Source organism: Chinchilla lanigera, unplaced genomic scaffold (genome assembly GCF_000276665.1).
Source record: "Chinchilla lanigera isolate Chin_1 unplaced genomic scaffold, ChiLan1.0 scaffold00089, whole genome shotgun sequence".
NCBI classification, from domain to species: domain Eukaryota; kingdom Metazoa; phylum Chordata; class Mammalia; order Rodentia; family Chinchillidae; genus Chinchilla; species Chinchilla lanigera.
The window spans coordinates 8,854,644-8,869,846 of NW_004955490.1; the positions used below are offsets into that span (position 1 = coordinate 8,854,644).

The window sequence follows — 15,203 nt, forward strand, 5'->3', positions numbered from 1 at the left end:
TTAGATCTGTTATTTCCTTGCTAAGTTTTTGTCCGGTTGACCTATCTCTTTGTGTCAATGGGGTGTTGAGGTCCCCTGTTACAATAGTGTTCTTTATCACTGATTTTTTTATTTCAGTCCTTCTGACAGACGTGAAGTTATATCATGTTGTGATTGGAAACTGCATTTCCTTGATGGCTAATAATGTTAATCTTTTTGAGTGTTTGTTTGCCATCATTTTATCTTCTTTGATGATGTGTCTGTTCATATGCTTTGTCCATTTTCTACTTTGGTTATTTGGTTTTCTTCTGTTTAGTTTTGAGAGTTTATTATGTATTCTAGATACCAATTTTTTGTAAGATATGTGTCTTATAATTATGTTCTCTAATTTGTCTGTTCATATTCTTAATGTTGTTTTTGCTGAGCAAAAACTTAGTTGAAGTGTAATTTAGCAATTTTCCCTTTAATGGATTGTGCTTTTAGTGTCAATTATAACAGTTTTTCCAGTTCAAAGATTTTCTTCTATACTTTTCTAAAAGTTTTAGTGATCTATAATTTTTATATAGGCTGTAAGGTTTAGGCCAAGGTAATTTTTCCCCATTGGGAATATATACTTGTCTTGCCTGAGGCCACATATAAAATATGAAATATAACTAATGAATTAAGTAAATTTTTTTTCTTATATTTGTTATTATAGCAAATCTGTGGGTTGCAAATTAGGCATGTCTGGTCAATGTTCAGTTTTTCCCTCATCATTTCTTGAAAGGCTGTCTTCCTCTACTGAATAGCTTTTATACCCTTTTTCTTTTTCTTGTTCTTTTTTAAGACAAAGTATTGCTGTGTTACCTAGGATAGCCTCAAACACTTAGTCTTAAGGGATCCTCCTGTTTCAGTCTCCCAGGTAGCTGGGAGTTTAAGTGTATGCCACTGTACCTGGCACTTTTGCACTTGTGTCACCTTTGGGCATATTTGTGTCAAATTCCTTTAGCCTTGATTGAGATATTTTTCTTTATCTTGTGGACATAGAGGATTATATTGATTGACTTTCAGATGTACAACCGAGTCTTGCATATCTGCCATATGTGGAATAAAACTTGCTTGATCATGCTATAATGTGTGTGTGCATTTTGTTATAGTGTACTGTAACATTGTTATTAACATGCTATAATATGTGTGACTGTGTATATGTGTGTGTGTGTGTATTTTGACTTGGCTTTCTAGTATTTTTTTTGAGGACTTTGTAGCTAAGTTCATGACAGATACGGATTTGTCATTTTTTCTCTTTCCTATCTTTGCTTTTGATATCAGAGTAACAGTCACCTTAAACATGCTACAGGAAGTACTCTTGTTTTGTAGAAGAAATAGTGTAAGGTTGGTGTTGATTCTTAAATGTTGGTAAAATTCTTCAGAGAAACCTTTTGGGCCTAGATAATTCTTATAGGACCTTTTACTTAGAGATCAACTTATACACTGGTTCTAGAATTTATACACTGGTTCTAGAATTATTGAGGTTATCTATTTCATCTTCAGTGAGTTTTAGTAGTGTGTAGTTTTCTAGGAATTGGTTCATTTTTTATCTTAAATTTATGAATATAAAATTGTCCATAGTACTCCTTTTTTGTGCTTTTAATAGTCGTGGAGATATTCCTGTTTCATTTCTAATATTGAGTTTGTTTTTTGTATCAATTTTGTTGATCTTTTCCCAAAGAGCCAGCTTTTGTTTAATCGATTATTCTCTATAGTTTTCCTGTTTTCAGTTGCAGTGATATGTACACTATTATTGCCTTCCTTCTGGTCCATCAGTTTGTGTTGTTCTTTTTATAGTTTCTTGAAGGATGAACTTAGACTTTGATGTCTTTCTGTTTTTCTGATATAAACACTTGATGCAGTACACATCCTTCACAGCACTACAGTAGCTATTTCCCACATATTTCATTCTTATATCTTCATTTCATTTCTAAATGCTTAAAAATTTCCTTTGAAAACTCCTTCAGCCATGGTTTATTTAGAAGTGTGCTGTTTAATTTTCAAGTGTGTATGGATTTTCTTTCTGGATTCATTTTTTAGTTTGATTCTGTTATAATCAAAACATGACCAATATGATTTCAGTGTTTTTTATTTGTTTATCTTGCTTTACAGGTAAGGAAATGGTCTCTCTTGATTACTATTCCACTGACACTTTAACATTCTTTTTTCTTTTGTTAGGCAAACTGTTCTATATATGTGAAACCCTGCTGCTTTATTGCTTTATTGTACTGTACGTACCTTTTTTGCATTTCTCTCTAGTAGTTCTTTCAGTTGTGGAGAGTGGTTTTATGAAGTTCCCAACTATTCTTTCTCTCTCTAGTTATATCAATATTTGTTTCATGTGTCTTGAAGCTCTGTTGTTTGGTTGCTTACATTTAGAGTTATTAGCCTTCCTTGGTGTCTTGATTCCTCTCTCATTATGTATTGACCCTCTTTAACTCTGATAATTCTCTTTGTTCTGTAGTCTACTTTATCTGGTATTACCATAGCCATTCCTTTTTAAGAATTAATCTTGTATCATTTGCTATTGTTTTACTTTCACCCTACCTACACCTTTATTTTTGAAGTGAGTTTTTGTAGACAGCATATTTTTTGATTGCTTATTTTTCCATTCTGTCAATCTCTTTTAATTGGTACATGTAACACATTTACATTTAAAGTAATTACTTTAAATGTGCTAGGGCTTAGCTCTACTATTTTACTTTTTCTTTACCTTTGATATTTGTGCTTCCATTTCTCTTTTTTCTTACCTCCCTGTGGATTGTTTGAATATTTTTAGGGATCCCCCATGTTCTCCTTATACTGTTTTTGAGTATCTTACTGTGCATCATTTTCTTACTGGGTTCTCTAGGTATGACAGTATACACACATAGTCTAGTAATACACACATAAATACAAAGCAGTCTGGTCATTCTGACATTTTACCCCTTTGGATGAAGTATAAAACCTTATTTTTATAAGGTTCAATTTATTGTCTTTATCTTTTAAGCATAATTGTCTCAAAACTTTCTTGTACATTGAATATAACAGCATAATTTGTTTCAACCGTTCAATATGATTTAAGAAATACATGGGAAATAGAGTAGTATATTTACCCTTCTTTTCATCTATTTTGATGTTCTTTTTTCCTTTATTTGATACTTCATATATTCTGTTTTATTCCCTTTCTGTTTAGCTAGTATTCAAGTGTAGGTCTTTTATCAACAAATTATCTCAGTTTTACTTTATATGTAAATACCATTTTTTTTCTTCATCTGTCTCCAAAACATATAGAGCTCATTGTTCACACATTTTTTTCTTTCAGTGCTTGAGAAATGTTATTTTACTTCCTTCCAGCCCCCATGATTTCAGATGAGAAATCTATTGTCATTCACTTTGGTGTCCTATTTGTGTGTTTGTTTGTTTGAGGTAGGGTCTCTTTGTAGCTCAGGCTGGCTGCAAATTCAGAATCCTCTTGCCTTAGCCTCCTGAGTGCTGGGATTACAGGTGTGTGCCACCATGTGTGGAGAGTATGTCCTCTTAAGTAATGCATTTTTTCTTTCTACTTGCTTTCAACATTTTTTTGTCTTTAGTTTTCAGAAGTTTAATTACTTTGTGTCTTAGCAAAGGTTTCTTTGAGTATTCTGTTTGGAGTTGTTTAAGCTTCTTGAATCTGTGGGTTTGTATCTTTTGCCAAATTTTGGTAATTTTTTAGCCTTTTTATCTTTCTAAATACCTTTTCAGTCCTATTCTTTCTTTCCTTTCCTTCTAGAACTCTTATTTTACAAATGCTACCTCTTTTATTATTGTCCTTCAGGTCTCTGAGACTTTTTAAAAATTTGTTTCTGCCTATTTTTTCTTTATTGTTCTATAAATTCTAATTACCTGTCCTGGAGTTTACTTATTGTATCTTCTGTCAACTCTACTCTAGTATCAAATCATTCAAGTAAGTTTATTATTTTCATTTTATCCATTTGATTCTTTTTCATGACTTATGTTTCTTTGCAGAGATTTTCTATTTTCTCATTTGTTTCAAGAAAATTCAAAGGGCTTGTCAAAGCCTTTTTGATCATTGTTTAAAAATTCTTTTCAGATAATTCCAACATCTTAATATTGGTACCTGGGTTGATTATCTTTTCTCTTTAAAGTTGTGTTTTTCCTGGTCTTCATAATGACATAGTTTTATTGTATTCTGGACATGTTATGTATTATATTGGGAGCATTTGTGTCCTATTTATATCTACTGTTTTGCATTAGGTAGTCTCTTTAGTTGAGGTATGGTGCAAGGGATGGGTGTGTTTTTGTTTAGTTTCCCGCGGGACCTTGTCTATACCATCCCATCAAAAAATGAAGCCCTGACTCACGTTGCCTCTGTGCACATGGGTGGTGTGGAAATTCAGCTCCTCCTTTAACTCCCCTGACTCACCGCATCACACCACTTTACTGCTTCTTAGTGGAGATGTAAGCTCAGCTCCCAGCTGAGCTCTAGTGACCTCAGATCAAGGGGAAGTGGAGTACTCACTTATATTGCTTTGTTGATGCAGGGAGAGGCAGAATTTCATCTTTTTATCACACCTCACTGACATGAAGCAAGGGAGGGAGCAGGATATCGACTTCTGCCACATGCCACTTCGTTCAACCTGATTGGTGCTACGTTGACATGGAGTTGTGGCTCCCAACAGGGCGCTGCTCTCACTGGGCTCAATAATACGGAAAAGTGCTGACTATCCCTGCTTTTTCCATGCCTCTTTTAGTCTTGGTTTCACCAATGACTATGGAGGGCAAACTACTCACTAAGCCTTACTGACCCCAAAGATGGTGGAAATTGGAGACTTTACTGTCCTCAACTTGCATTACTTTGTTTAGCTTTAATAAACACAGTAGATGCAAGAGGTTAGATTCTCTGCTGGGTCCCACTGACACCAGATCAAGAGTGAAGTCCAATGCTAACTAATCTTTCCTCACATGACATCATGTTGTTGCTGGGTGGGGATTTATGTTTAGTGTGCCACTGGATCTCAACAACAATCCCCTTGTGGGGAGTTGGAACACTACTTACTATTCCAGGCAAAAAAATTGCTAGTTATCTTCCTGCTGAACCTTGCCCCAGCAGAGGAGCCAGTACATCAAAGATCAATTGGATGCTCAGGCTTTTTGATACCACCTGGCAGATGAATTGAAGCTCCCAATGATTCTTCCTGATGGGAGATGTGTATTTTCTCACCAATACTACTCATGCAGGGAATGGATCACTTTGACTAATAGCTGGGGAAAGGAAAAGAGAAGCCTATTTCCTTGGCTATACTTATCTAGAAAAAAGCTAAGTATCTTCCATCATGCTGAGTTAAGAGGAAGAGAGAGAGAGACAGAGAGAGAGAGAGAGAGAGAGAGAGAGAGAGAGAGAGAGAGAGAGAGAGAGAGCAGATTAGTTATACTTACAGTAATTTAATAGATTTCTTAATAAATTTTTATTTGATATATTTCCTCCATTAGGATAATTTCCAGACAGCTGAATGGTTGTTTTAAAATTATCATTACCTGTTATTGTTGTTTTTTGGGAAGCAAGTATGAGAGCCTCCTCCCATGCTGTCTTCTCCAAGTCCTCCTGTATTATTTTAAAAATATGATTATACTGCATCCTTTTATTTTTTAGTTCATTGGTAACCCCTGTGATGACTTATAGTTTTCTGGATGGTCTGAAAAACAAGTGGAACCTTGAGGTAGAAGTTCAAGAAAAGTTCTTTCCATACCAGGCCACCCAGGTCAGTGCTTGGGACCATACACTGATTGAGAATGGTGAGAAGGTAAGAAACATTAATTTACCTGCATTGTATAATTTTTCTATTGCAACACTGGAGAATAGCTTCCAAATATTTTTCTGAAATATTAAACTCTGTGAACTAGGAAATGTTTCATATTTGAGGTATATTTGAGAAAATGATAAATTAAAATAGTTATGTTACTTCTTTCTTATTTCTCTTTAAAGTTTACTGCTTTACATGGAGAAGTGGAAAAAGTGAAACTAGATCAAAGAAGGTAGAACCTAAGATTTCCTTGATTGAAAGATGAAAGGCCTATCATTCAATTTTTCCCCTTGTTTATTAACATTAATTTGTTACTAAAACTCCTTTCATCAGCACTTCTGTTGACTTATTTTATTCAGTTTGGAACAAGAATTAAATTTTATCCTGTCTCAGAAGAAAGTCCTAGAAGATCTGTTGACTCCTGCGGAGGAGTCTGTGGACGACAAGAGTGAGCCTGTTTATCTGTGGCATGCAGATGAGAAGCAGGAAAGGATGTAAGTAACTGATAAACACTAAGGAATGGCCAGAACTTAACAACTTCTTTGAATGTATTCCAAACAACGGAGGGAAACACTGACTTAGAAGGCAGAGAATAAATATTAGTAGAAAAGGCAAATTCTTACAGTTGACATTTATTAACTACTTCGGCTGTTTTGTGGATGCCTGAAAATGAAGAAATCATTGCAGCAATTTTGTTTTATAGTATTCTGTATGCTGTTATTAATCTCAAGCATATGTATGTCCGCTGTAAAGTTTTTATGTTTGTCAAGTCTATTTTTAAATTAGAAATGCAAATTTTATGTGTGTGGTGTCATAGTATTGTGGAATATTTATGATCTCTTATTTATATTTGACTCTTCTAAACCTAATGCTCATGCAGGTGCTTTAGTGTTAAAATTTTTACTATTTTACAGGCAGCTTGTTAATCCAGGGGTAAACTACACAGCCTTCAAAAGTGGGATGATTTTGTCAATGTCTCAGTCTAGATATACTTTATTTGTGTATTATTCAGTCTTTACCTTCTATCACTCTATTGCCAATGTTCTTGCAGTTACTTTATCCCATTAGATGTAAGATTTGGCAATCATACCAATTTTAAAAGTTCCAGGAAACTTTGTATGCATGTATTATTTAGTCTAAATGGAGACTAAGTTAAACTTATTGTATCAGTGGCTTGCTAGAGCTAAAACTGAATTTTCTTTTTTTTTGAGATGAGTCTTGCTATGTTGCCCAGATTGGTCCTGAACTCCTGGGCTCAACTCTTCCTCTTGCCTCAGCCGCTTGAGTAGTGGAGACGACAGGCACACATCACTGCACCTGGCTCAGTTTAGGTTTTTTTTTTTAAGCATATAAATCAACTTTTTGTGGGGATATTAAATGTAGTAGGTGCAACTAATCAGTACTGACCCTACTTCTGTTTTGCTTTTGTGTTTCAGCTTTTGTTAATCTATTTTCTTTCTTTCACTCTTTCATTCATCTTTTTCTTTCCTCTATTCTTTCTTTGATTGCTTTAATGCATTTTATTATGTTTTGAAAACATAGAATTTACATTTTTGGTCCTAAGCGTAATCTTTCAAACATTAATTGCAAAATCTTTCAAACATTAATTCCTTTCCAATGTTTTTGAGGTTAAATTTATATTATGATAAGACTTTTGGGGCTGGGGATTTAGCTCAGTGGCAAAGCGGCTGCCTGGCAAGCGCAAGGTCGTGAGTTCGGTTCCCGGTACCCGAGAAAAACCAAAAAAAAAAGACTTTTACCAAAAACAATAATTTAGGCAACCTACTAGAACTTTGGCATAGAAAGGCAGTAGAGAGTTACCAACAACTCTAATTAAGTGTTTTAATTTTTCTGGACATTAACAGTGAAAATCTTCTGGCTGCGTTAATTCTTTTTTTTTTTGGTTTTTTTCCTCCGGTACCGGGAACCGAACTCACGACCTTGCACATGGCAGGCAGGCGCTTTTGCCGCTGAGCTAAATCCCCAGCCCCTCTGGCTGCGTTAATTCTTGTAAACATGTTCATTGATCAGGTGAAATTTGTACGCACATGTGGTGTGTGAATTAAGTACTTTGGGTATTTAAATAATTTGGCTACTAATCAATTTAGTGTAAACTTAGATTTATCTCCCTTTTATTACTATAAAGCCCATTTCTTTTTTATTTTTATTTTAGAGAGAATAATAAAAAAGAACAATAGCAAAATATCAACAACATAGACAAAAACAAAACAAAGCCAAAACAAAAATGATACAAGGTTTCAGAACAAAATGATAGGAATTAACAGTGGTTGTTATATTACATATTATTATCTTCCGCGAAGTTGCTCAGATTACCAGATGTAAGAATACAAGATTGGTCAAGCCATTGAAGAGAATAAAAAATGAAAACAAAAAAATATTACAAATGATACAGAGTTTCGCTAGACAAGATGTTAGGAATTCACCAATGCTTGTTATATTGCATATTGTTGTCTCCAAATTAGTTGTTCAATTACCAGATATAAGCACGCAAAATTGGTCAAAAAAAAGAAAAACACAGGCATTAACTGATCCTTTCAATAAACCATTAGACATCAGCAGTACAGTTATCCCAGCTATCCTTCTATATACATATACATATATATATATGTATATATATGCCCTTCTTTCTTTCTTTTTCTCCTTTCCCTCATCCTAGTTGTTCCTTCCTTTCAGCAATTTCTTTCCCTTTCATAACATTTATTGTACATTGTGAATTTTATTTACTGTTTCAGGTTCTTACACTAGGGAGACAATATGATGTTTACATAAGTGGGTCCCATTTATTTCACTTATGAGTATGGTCTCTAGTTGCATTTACCCATGGAAGCCTCAAGTTTAGATTTCATATACCTGAGTAATATTCCATTCTATAAAAATACCACATCTTTTTTATCCATTCCTCAGTTGGTGGGCATTTGGGTTGTTTCCACGATTTAGCTATGACAAATTGTGCTGCTATAAACATGGGTGCACGTATATCTCTGTGGTATGACATTTTTCATTCCTCTGGAAAAATACCCAGAAGGGGAATAGCTGGGTTAAAGGGGACTTCCAATCCTAGTTTTGTGAGGAATCTGCACACTGATTTCCACAGTGGTTTCACCAATCTACACTCCCACCAACAGTGGAGAAAAGTTCCTTTTCCCTACAGCCCCTCCAGCATTTGTTATTGGTTGGCTTCTTTTTTTGTTTGTTTGTTTTTGTTTTTTTTGTTTTTTTTTTTTTGTTTTTCTCTGGTACCAGGAACCGAACTCACGACCTTGCGCTTGCCAGGCAGGCGCTTTGCCGCTGAGCTAAATCCCCAGCCCCTATTGGTTGGCTTCTTAATGATTGCCATTTTTTCTGGGGTGAGATGGAATCTCAGTGTTGTTTTAATTTGCATTTCTCAAATGACCAATGATGTTGAACATTTTTTCATATATTTATTCACCATTAGTATTTCTTCATCTGAGAAGTGTGTATTTATCTCAGATGCCCATTTTTAGATTGAATCTTTGAATTTTGGGGCCCTGATTTTTTTTTAATTCTTTATATGTTCTAGATAGAAGTCCTTTGTCTGAGGGGCAGTTGATTAAAATTTTTTCCCAATTCGTGGGATTTCTTTTTACTTTATTGGTGATTTCTTTAGATGTGCAAAAACTTTTCAATAAGATGAGATTCCAATTGTTGATTCTTTGAAGCATTTCCTGTGCAGTTTGGTTTTTGGTCATGAACTCTCTGCCTACTCCTATGTCTTCAAGATTTCTGCCTACTTTTTCTTCCAGTAGATTTAGTGTTTCTCTTTTAATATTTAGATCTTTGATCCAGTTTGACTTTAGTGCATGGTGACAGGCATGGATCTAGTTTTAGTCTTCACCATGTGGAAAGTCAATTTTTCCAGCAGCACTTATTAAAGAAGCTATCTTCCTTCCATTGAACATATTTGGCCCCTTGTCAAAGATAAGGTGGCTGAATGTGTTTGTAGTTGTGTCTGCAACTTCTAAGCTGTTCCCTTGATCTTCTAATCTCTTCCATTGATCTTCAGGTCTGGTTTTTTTTGCCAATATCATGTTGATTTTATCAGTAGCTTTGCAGTATTATTTCAAATCCTGGGTTGTGGTGCCTCCTGCCTTTCCTTTCTTTCCCAGGATTGCTTTCACTATTCTAGGCTTCTTCTGATTCCAGAGGAATTTTAAGAGTGTTTTCTCTAGGTTTCTGAGGAATGCTAATGATATTTTGATGAGGATTGCATCAAATCTGTACAACAATTTTGGGAATATGTTCATTTTCACAATGTTGATTCTTCCTATCTATGAGCAGGGAATATCTTGCAATTTTCTGAAATCCTTTTTGATCTCTTTTTTCAGAGTACTGTAATTTTCACTGTACAGATATTTTACTTCCTTTGTTAGTTTGATTTCTACGTATGTCATTTTTGGAGATGACATTATGAAAGGTGTGGTTTCCCTAATTTTTCTGTCAGTCTGTTTGTTGTTTGTGTACAGGAATGCTATTGATTTTTGAGTGTTCACTTTGTATCCAGCTGTGCTACTGAATTTGGTTATTAAATCTATAAGCCTTTTGGTGGAGTTTTTAGGATCTTCTATGTAGATTATCATGTCGTCTGTGAATAATGATAATTTCACTTCTTCCTTTCCTATCCTTATTCCTTTTATTTCTCTCTCTTGTCTAATTGCTCTGGCCATATTTCCAGAGTGAGAGTTTTCAATTTTTGACCATTTAATATGATGTTAGCTGTTGGTTTATCATAGATGGCTTTGATCAAATTGAAGTAAAGACCATCTATTCCTATTTTCTGTAGAGTTTTTATCAAGAATGAATGTTGGACTTCATCAAAAGCATTTTCTGCATCTACTGAGATGATCAAGTGATTTTTGTCTTTGGCTCTATTGATATGGTGTATTAAACATTAATTGATTTGTGTATATTGAACCCTTGCATTCCTGGGATGAATCCCACGTGGTCATGGTGTATAATCCTCCTGATTATTTGTTGCATTCTGTTTGCTAGTATTTTATTGAGAATTTCTGCATCTATATTCATTAGGGAGATTGGCCTATAGTTTTCTTTTTTGCTTGGGTCTTTCTCTGGTTTTGGTATCAGAGTAATACTTGCCTCCAGGAATGAGTTAGGGAGAGTTCCTTCCCTTTCAATTTCATTAAAGAGCTTGAGAACAATTGGCTTTAAATCTTTTCTAATTTCTTGTGGAATTCAGCAGTGAATCCATCAGGACCTGGGCTTTTCTTCATTGGTATTTTTTTATTACATTTTCAATTTTGGTGGTTGATTCAGCTTTGGTTCTTCATTCAGCTTTGGTAATTCATATGTATCTAGGAATCTGTCCATTTCCTCTGTGTTTTCCATCCTATGAGAGTGAAGATTTTCAAAGTAGGTATTGATGATCTTCTGAATTTCTACAGGATCTGTAGTGATTTCATCCTTTGTATTCCTTATTGCATGAATTTCAGTTTTTTCTTTCCATTTTTTGATAAGGTTGGCTAGGGGATTATCCATTTTATTTATTCTTTCAAAGAACCAGCTCGTTGGGGCTGTGGATTTAGTTCAGTGGCACAGCGCCTTCCTGGCAAGTGCAAGGTCATGAGTTTGATTTCCGGTGCTGGAAAAAAGAACCAAAAAAAAAGTACAAAGAACCAGCTCTTTAACTCATTAATTCTTTGTGCCATTTTCTTAGTCTCAATTGCATTAATTTCTGCATTGATCTTTATAATTTCTTCCCTTCTTTGGACTTTGGGCTTGACTTGATCTTCTTTTTGTAGAAGCTTGAGGTGCAGCATAAGATTGTTTATTTATGCTCATTCTGTTTTCCTGATGTGGGAATTCACCACTATAAATTTCCCTCTGAGGACTGCTTTCACTGTATCCCAGAGGTTCCTATAAGTTGTGACTGCATTTTTATTTGATTGTACATATATTTTAGCTTCTTCTTTAATTTCATCTGTAACCCATTATTTGTTCAGGAAAGTGTTATTTAATTTCCATGTGTTTATGGAGTCTTTGCAATTTCCTTTACCTTTAATTTCTAATTTCATTGCACTATAGTCTGATAGTATGCACGGAACAGTTTCAGCTCCTTTGCATTTACTTATGCATGTTCTATGTACTAGTATATTATCTATTTTAGAGAACATCCCATGTGCAGCTGAGAAGAAGGTATATTTTCAGGTTATTGGGTGGAACACTCTGTAAAAGTCTACTAAGTCCATTTGTTCACACATTTGGTTTAGTTTTATTATTTCTTTCCTAATTTTTTGTGTAGTTAATCTATCTCTTTGTGACAATGGGATGTTAAAGTCTCCTGTTATAATTGGGTTACTGCTTATTTGATTTTTCATGTCTGTTAAAATTTGCCTTATATAGTCGGATGCTCCTGTATTTGGTGCATAGATATTTATGATTGTTATCTCTTCCTCTTGAAGTTTTTCCCTAAGAAGTATGTGGTGACTGTCTTTAGTGCTTTTGATGGTTCTTGGTTTGAAGTTCACATTGTCTGCAAACAGAATAGCTACACTCACTTTTTTTCTGAGTTCCTGTCACATGGAGTATTGTTTTCCATCCTTTGATTTTTAATCTATGAATTTCTTTTTGAGTTAAATGTGTTTCTTGTATACAACATATTGTTGGATTTTGTTTCTTAATCCACTCTGCCAGTCTGCTTCTTTTGATTGGTGAATTGAAACTGTTTATATTGATGGTTATAACTGATATGTATTAGCTTATCTTTGTCATATTATTTTCCTGCTGTTTGTTCCTCCTTTTTCCCTCTGTTTAACTGCTTCCTCTGCTTGGTGGTTCCTTTCTATTGTTGTTCTTAAAATTGTAATCATTTTTAAGGTCGTGAGTTCGGTTCCCGGTACCGGAGAAAAACCAAAAAAAAAAAACCAAAAAAAAAAAAAAAAAAAAAAATTGTAATCATTTTTATCTCTTTCAAGAATATCTTTTGGTACACTTTGTAGGGTTGGTTTGGCACTCATGAATTTCTTCAGTTGTTCTTTATTGTGGAAATATTTTATTTCTCCATCAATCTTGAAGGATAGTTTTTCAGGGTATATCAATCTGGGTTGGAAGTTGTTTTCTTTCAGGACCTGAAATACTTCACTCCAAGCTCTTCTTGATTTGATGGTTTGTGTTGAGAAATCTGCTGTGATTCTGATGGGTAAAACCCATTTCTTAAAACATCTTTTATCAAGTATATTTATATAAAGTTTTACTTTGAAAATTTATGTATTCAGTATCTGTTATGGTTTGGGTCTAGTTATCCCCTCAAAGCCTCATGCAGTTTTAGATGGGCCTTTTTTCAGAGGCAGCTAAATCTAGAGTGTGTGATTGATTGGTAGTGCAGTGCTGGTATTAGGGGCACTAGGATTAAGGTTGGATGATTGCTGGATCAGTCCACTGATTGGATTGGCCCTGTTCTAATTCTAATAGACTGGATATGATATAAGGAAGCAAAAAGAGGCTTGTCTCTTTCTCTCATTGCTTTTGCTGTCCCATCATTCCCCGCCCCCCGCTATGACCTGTTGTCCCTCTGCCATGTGCCACCCTGCCTTGCAGCCAGCTGATTGTAGACTCAAACCTCTACAAACTGTGAGCTAAATAAACCTTTCTCCTTTAACCCAGCATGTAGAGTACTTTGTCTCAGAAAAAAGTAAACATGACAGAATTTTTTACCAGAGCAATGGGGCCATTGCTATGCTTATACCTGACCATGTGGTTCCAGAGCTTTTGGGAATGATTGTGGGAAGAATCATTTGGAATCATTCGGAGGTACAGGCTGAAAAAGTAGAGCTGGAATGCCTTAGGCTGTTCTGTATGGGAGATTCTGGTCAGAGCTCAGAAGACCAGAAAACCAGTAAAAGTCAGGCTCAGAAAGTTTCTGATGTAAAGGACTATATTGGCTGTGGGACTCCAGAGGATGTGTGTTATAGCTCAACTGAAAGTTTGTCTGCATTTTGCTGGTGTCCAGAGACTTTACTTGAGACTGAGATTAGGATGGCAGATTAATTAATCTGGCAGAAGAAATTTCAAGGCAGTCTAATGTGGAGGTGATGGCATAGCTACTGTTGGGGGATTTTAGCCTGATTTATGTTGAGAATCAATAGCAAAGAGACCAGCGGAATGATTTAAAACATTGTTAGTTTGGCCAAAAAGGAAGCTTCAGTAAAGCTATGGACTGCAAAGATAGAGGAGAAGAGACTTTGATTGCTAAGCAGGAACGGGAGAATAGAAAAGATGGCCTCAAGCGTCACAGGAAGCAGCAGGACTCCACCCTTTGCAATCTCAAAATTGCAACAGTGAAAGACTTTGCTTTGAGAAGAAAGCCCCAGTGTACCATTTTCCAGAATGTTGGAAGCCTAGTGAATTTGTTGCTTGAAATAGGATGCAGAATGCTCAGTGATCCAGGGACTTGTCCCCTACACCAAAAGAGAGGGAAGCCTGGTTATTACCCTACCTGGCAGCAGACCTTGGCATCATCCATGTGGTACTGGTTTTAAGCACATGCAGAATGCAAGAATTGCAGAGTTAGGAAAGCTTCGACCCCAATTTCAGAGGGTCTGGGAGGCCAGGCAGTGTGCCCCAGAGAGGGCAGTGCGTGAAGCTGTGATTGTGAAGGCAAAGGTGTAGTGGAGACCCCAGAAGTTTGGAGAAGCCAGAAAGGTAGATTACCCGGGGAAAACTGCAAAGAGAGAGCAGAGTGGGCCCAAGAGAGAAGCCATGGGAGCTGCAATCACCAGAAATGCAATGACGGCAGAGCCAGCCAAGCCCTTTGGAATTCACATCTTGCCACAGAGCGCTTTAGATGTTGGACATGGAACTGCAGGACTTAATGTTTGCCTTGTTGAATTTTAGACTTGCTTTTGCCCCATTCATTTGTATCTCCATGTTCATAACTTTTGTAATGGAAATGTTTACCTTGTGCCATTAAGTGTTGGAAGTGTTTGACATTCTTTTCATTTGTACAGTGGCTCACAGCTAAAAGTTTGCCTTAAATCTCAGAGGAGACTTGGGACTTGTACTTTTCAGCAACGCTGAAACTGTTAGGACTTCAGCAACTCTTAAGAGATGGACTAAATGATTTTTGCATAAAGGAAGGTACTTGAGTCTTTGTGGGGTCCAGTGGCAGAATGTTATGGTTTGTGTCTTGACTTACCCCCAAAGCTTCATGCACTTTTAGACTGGGCTTTTTCAGATGCAGCTGAGTCTAGAGTTTGTGATTGTTTCATTGTTCCATGCAAGGATTAAGGGTGCTGGGATTAAGGGTTAGTGGTTGCTGGGTCAATTCATTGATTGGATTGGCACCACACCAGCCCCAGAAGTCTGGATAAGATAAAAGGGGGAGGAAAAAGCTTGTTTCTCCCTTTTTTTTTCTTGTTG

General features: G+C 35.8%; 1 protein-coding gene across 3 annotated transcripts in view; it reads left to right on the forward strand.

The window, feature by feature from the left end:
• The window catches only part of Nup62cl (nucleoporin 62kDa C-terminal like), a 96,288-nt gene that overhangs the window by 46,778 nt on the left and 34,307 nt on the right, over window positions 1–15,203 (forward strand). For all 3 annotated transcript variants that reach the window (XM_005404703.2, XM_005404702.2, XM_005404704.2), the window contains exons 5-7: window positions 5,639–5,789; window positions 5,972–6,021; window positions 6,149–6,283. In XM_005404703.2, coding sequence (XP_005404760.1) covers window positions 5,639–5,789; window positions 5,972–6,021; window positions 6,149–6,283 — 336 coding nt within the window. The remainder of the gene's footprint in view (window positions 1–5,638; window positions 5,790–5,971; window positions 6,022–6,148; window positions 6,284–15,203) is intronic.